Source organism: Centrocercus urophasianus, unplaced genomic scaffold (genome assembly GCF_019232065.1).
Source record: "Centrocercus urophasianus isolate 14NV4802_14NV808 unplaced genomic scaffold, USGS_Curo_1.0 seq_31, whole genome shotgun sequence".
Taxonomy (NCBI): domain Eukaryota; kingdom Metazoa; phylum Chordata; class Aves; order Galliformes; family Phasianidae; genus Centrocercus; species Centrocercus urophasianus.
In genome coordinates this window covers 454,254-459,566 of record NW_024884878.1, presented here as the reverse complement: position 1 = coordinate 459,566, position 5,313 = coordinate 454,254, and the positions used below count along the sequence as shown (strand labels likewise).

Sequence of the window (5,313 nt, the reverse complement as noted above, 5' to 3'; positions counted from 1 at the left end):
CTCCTGTTCTACTGAGTCTACTTGAGGGAAAGCAGCTTTTTACCACAGAGATGCTTGCTTCCAATGCTTTGGACCACCTAGAGCCTTCTTGAGCTCTGTTTCATTTCAGATGATCTGCTCCCTGCTTTTTCTGAGTGTGATCTAATCAATCAGTGGAGGGATGCATATTATCAAATATCACAGCTAGCCTAATAGGCACCATGGTAGGTGAAATACTTGTACTATATTTAGAAAACAAAGGTTATTTTTTGTTCTACTCACTGAGGAGATCTTTTCTGTTTCATACCTACAATTCCATTTATCTGTATCAAAGCTGTCAGGCCTGGTCTTTGCCTTGGCCTGTGAGCAAAGAAGGGAAAAGAGCAGGAGGATAATATGGATGGGGTAAAAAAGGGCAGGACAGAGACTGTGAGCAACCTCCCCCAGGATTTCACTTGTGTAATAAACCAGAACAGGTATAGCCTGCAGGATGTAAGAGGCTTTTGGTGTCACAAGGTCTTGACCTGGATTTTAGCAAATCAAGGGATTAGTCACACCAGCTCACTGCATGCAAAGCCACCACACACAACCGGTGTCTCTCTGGTGGTGGATCCCACCAGGGCACAGCATGACTTGCTCTGGCCTGGGTAGCACCATGAGAATTACCACCTATGTCTAATGGTTAAAGTAGAGCAGACTAATTTTTAATGAGTTTGCTATCTACAGTTCAGTCAACTGCTGTCTTGAAACAACCATACCAATCAATCTGGGAATATTTTATAAGTGGCAAATAGTGCTTAAAGGAAGAATTTTAATTTTGGCAGTTTAAATTTAAATTATGCTGTATTAAATTCACTAGTTTTACTGTTTGGAATAGCACTTGTACACTTTCAATAAGTAGACCACTGTGCACATTTAGGGAAGTGAATCAATAAATCACTTTCCATTATACATGTATATACATGTATATGTGTACATATATGCATATAAATAATTTAAAAGCCTGCAAAATTGGCGTGATTAGTGCATGTTTTTACATGCACTATTGTAACTATATTGTAACTAGATTGATTACTATTTCCTTATTTATCTCTCCAATTTCTTAGTACAACTATAGAAAATTAGAGAGCCAAATATTGACGTGGCTTTCAGTGAGGTAAAATCCTAGCTCAGCTGACATTGTTGGAGGCAAAGTTTCATCTTTTCTCTCCAGAGCACATGGGCAGAGGTGCTCATTTACCTGCTGAAGTGAGGAATTAAAGGACCAAACCTCTCCCTCTTGGCCTGTGTCCACGCATGAGCTACAGAATGTAATTCACCGTTGTGAATTAATGGCCCAGGGAGAAGGAAAGCTAACAACTTGCAGAGTTGAAGCAGAGAAGGGCTTTCTACCATGCAGCCAAGCACAAACACTACTCAGGATATATGCAGGCTGGGGAGGGGTCAGAAGTTTTTCAAGCCTTCCCTCCAGCTTTGGGGCACAGGTTTACATCCCCTGGCCAGCTCACATGACACAGTCCTATACATTCTTCCTAATTTAACTCTTGGCCAGACCAGCCTGGGTAACTGAGTACTTCTTGAGATAGGACATGAGATATGTAAATGATGAAGAACAGCTGGAACACACATCTGCCTTGCAAAATGCAGCACAGAAATGTAGGAATTAGCTCAGTATCTAGCAAAAGTATAGTCATGCTGGGGGGTACTCCATGGCCTGTGATGAAAAGTGGGAAAAAAAATTTCAAGGGATCTCCATGTTAATAAAGACTTTTAGTGTCTACACTGAGAGCTGAGATACAGCTTCTTCATGAAGAAGCTGCAGGTTGCCATGAGGCCTCCCCTCAGTCTCCTCTCTGGGCTGAACAAACCAAGGGAGCTCAGCTTCTCCTCATACATCTTTCTCTCCAGATCCTTCCCCATCTTTGTAGCCCTCCTTTGGCATTCCCCAATAGCTTTGCATCCTTCTTATATCATGGTGCCCAAAGCCTCACACAGTGCCTGAGGTGAGGCCGCACCAGTACAGGGACGGTCCCTCTCTCACTGGCAGTACTGGGTCTGTGCACCCCAGGGTACAACAGGCTCTTTGGCTGCCAGGGCACACTGCTGACTCAGCTTCAGCATTCAATCAAACAGAACCTCCAGATCCCTTCCTGTGGAGCTGCCTCTCATCTCCCAGTCAGTAGATATAATCATGGCTGCCCCGCCCAGGTGCAGAATCCATCACTTGCTCTTAAACTTCACGTGGCTGGTGGCTGCCAGGCCCATGTTTTGTCAGGAACTCTCTACAAGGCTCCTCAGCCATCAAGGGAGCCAACATCTCCTCCCAATTTAGTGTTGTCCACAAACTTAGTATGTCTCCAAGTCCTGAATCCAAGTCACTGATGAGAACACTGAAGAGAACAGCCTGTAAAATGGAGCCTTGCAGAACCCTTCGTGACTGGCTGCCAGCCTCATCCAATTCCATTTACTGAACACTTTAAGCATGAGACTTCTGTTAATTGTTCACCCATCACAGTATGTTTTTGTCGAGCTGTAGGCTGGATATTTTGTCCAGAAGGATACTGTGAGAAACAGAAGTGGAAGTTTTGCTGAAATGCAAAAATATTACATTCATGGTCTTCTCTTGGTCATCTAGATGGGTGACCTTGTCATAAAAGCAGATTAAATTAGTTAAGCAGGACCTCCCTGTGTGAAGCCACATTGGCTGTCACCAACTACTGCACTTTCAAATGTTTTTCAGTAACTCCCAGCATAACTGCTGCTATGTTTTATTTAACAATTTATTTCTGTTTAGATCCATTGGTTTATCACTTCCCTATTCCCTAAAGGGCAGACCTGCTCCCTTCCCCCCAGCGCGCTACTTATATACACTGTGTGTATATGTTATATATTATATATATTATGTAACACTGTGTTATATACACAGCCCAATCCCATTGTAAACGACCGTGAGAGCGCTTCCAGAACTCCACAAACGATTCCATGCTAACGGCACCTTCCTACCAGGATATTATTTTCGACGCTCAGCACGCACTTCCCTCTTCACATTCCCCCCACACACCGCTGATTAAAACTTGTAAGCCTTCAATCACTCCTCAGTTCCATCCGCGTACCTCCCAAAGCTTCCCTACCCCTTTATAGCTCCCATTTACACGCTTCTGCCTTTTCCTTGACCCCACAACCCACACTAACAGCCGCCACCTCCAGGCTGCGCCCCACAGCTCTCACTGCGTCCCGCGCCACGCGGAGACCCACCCCTTCCGCCCTCAGCCCCCCGCCTTGCCTCTCTCCCGCGGCTGCGCAGTCCCTCCCTCCGTCCGCCCCCAGTGGCTGCCGGGCGCCCGCGCGGGTTCTTCATTGGCGGCGGTTCTGCCTGCTAGGCTACGCTGCGTCCTGGTGTGCGGCCGCGGCTGAGCGTCTGCGGCGGGCCGCGGTCTGTCATGGAGACGCTGGATCGGGGGCGGCGGGCGGCGGGAGCGTCCGCTTGAAAGCGGCGGCCCCGCGGGAAGGTAACCCTTGGTCCGGGCAGGGCGGTGGCGGTTGCGCTGCCGCGGGCAGGGCTCGGTCCGGCCGCCGTCCTGGGGCGGCGCTGCACGGCGCCGGGAGGGTCCGCGAGAGGCCGCTGGATGGGTCGTGCTGGGTGTCTGCGGGAAGGGTGGAAGCATTCTGGATTGTTTTTCTTGCAGATCTGTCAAGGAGAGGCGGTGATTGGTCTGGACCTCGCTCACGGACTCCATGTTGTCCCGTCTAGGTGAAACCGACCCGAGAGAAATTTGGGGGCTTGCTGTTGAGCGGTTGTGCTGCCGGGAGGTTCGTGCTCGTGACTGAAAGAAAAGAAGCAGGCGTGCATCTGCCCGCAGCTGGAGAGGTGCAGGCTAGATGGATCTAAAGACAGCGGTGTTCAATGCAGCTCGTGAAGGCAAGCTGCGGCTCCTTTCCAAGTTACTGGCAAGCAAAACAAAAGAAGAGGTGGCCTTACTGATGTCAGAAAAAACCGATGGTGCCACACCACTTCTGGTGGCTGCCCGTTATGGTCACCTTGACATGGTGGAGTACTTGTTGGACCATTGCTCTGCATCCATAGAAGTTGGCGGTTCGGTGAGTTTTGACGGTGAGACCATTGAGGGAGCTCCACCGCTCTGGGCAGCGTCCGCTGCCGGCCACTTGAACGTGGTTCAGTCCCTGTTGGATCGTGGTGCTTCTGTCAACAACACAACCCTGACAAATTCAACGCCCCTCAGAGCTGCCTGTTTCGATGGCCACCTGGAGATAGTAAAGTACCTTGTGGAGCACAAAGCAGACCTGGAAGTATCAAACCGCCATGGGCACACGTGCTTGATGATTTCCTGTTATAAAGGCCACAAAGAAATTGCTCAGTATTTACTTGAAAAAGGAGCTGATGTTAACAGAAAAAGTGTTAAAGGTAAGTTGTTTTATGTTCCTAGATAGAATTACACCTTTAGGAGACTGTGAGAATCCAAAAATAGTCTCATGTAGATGAGGAAGAGATGAACTGTACTCAGCTATGTCGTTACTGTTTCTTCAGTGTACACTGTTAACACTGACAAGACAATTTATTTCTAGACTGATTAATATTAAGCCTCACATTCTTAAAATGACATATGAACTGACTCCTATGCACATGCAGAAAGCGCACAAACTTCTGCTGAGAACGACTGTTGGTTAATAGACTCAAGTACTCGAGTGTGTAAGCATGTATTTCTAGTTTTTTAACGCTGTTTCTTAAAAAAAAAAAGCTGTACTTAAAATTGACTTGTGCCACTAAAACTGGAATAGAGAAAGATGTAAGAAAAGAGAAAAGAATCTTTCCTACTCTGTAAAGAAATGAGAACTTTACTCTTCCCCCTCCTCTCCCTTCAAATTTTTGCATCTTTTTGGGACTTTATTTTTTTAAATGTTAGTAAACAAAAGTGTACATTAGGATTTAAAAAAAGAAAAGTTGTTTCAGGTGACTGAGCAATAACATTAGGATATCTATGAAATAGAAGCAAAGTTATGCCCCTCACAATTCACACCACTGGCAGTCCTGCTGTTGCAGACTCAAAGTGAAAATCTGACATTTTGGCTTCAGTAGGAATTGCATAGCCTGCTTGGCTGAACCACTGCTATGTTTTGCTATACATCAGAATTTTATGTGGTTGTGATATTAGCCTAAAAAAGCATGTCAAGTATTCCAGGTTGCAGTTAATTTTTATCTCACTGACCCAGGTTTGTGTGTTTATTGTGTTTCAGTGGTTTATTTTATGTATTTTTTTCTGTGTGTGTGTATTTATATATATATATATATATTTATTTTTACTAAATTCAAAAGTC

At 46.0% G+C, this 5,313-nt stretch overlaps 1 protein-coding gene across 2 annotated transcripts in view; it reads left to right on the top strand.

Annotated features, from left to right (window-relative positions):
• Positions 1 to 3,403: 3,403 nt before the first annotated feature.
• LOC122166015 (protein fem-1 homolog C-like) overlaps positions 3,404 to 5,313 on the top strand; it is a 40,461-nt gene continuing 38,551 nt past the window's right edge. For both annotated transcript variants that reach the window (XM_042829474.1, XM_042829475.1), the window contains exons 1-2: positions 3,404 to 3,488; positions 3,666 to 4,402. In XM_042829474.1, the coding sequence (XP_042685408.1) occupies positions 3,859 to 4,402 (544 nt within the window). In that variant the 5' untranslated portion in view covers positions 3,404 to 3,488; positions 3,666 to 3,858. The remainder of the gene's footprint in view (positions 3,489 to 3,665; positions 4,403 to 5,313) is intronic.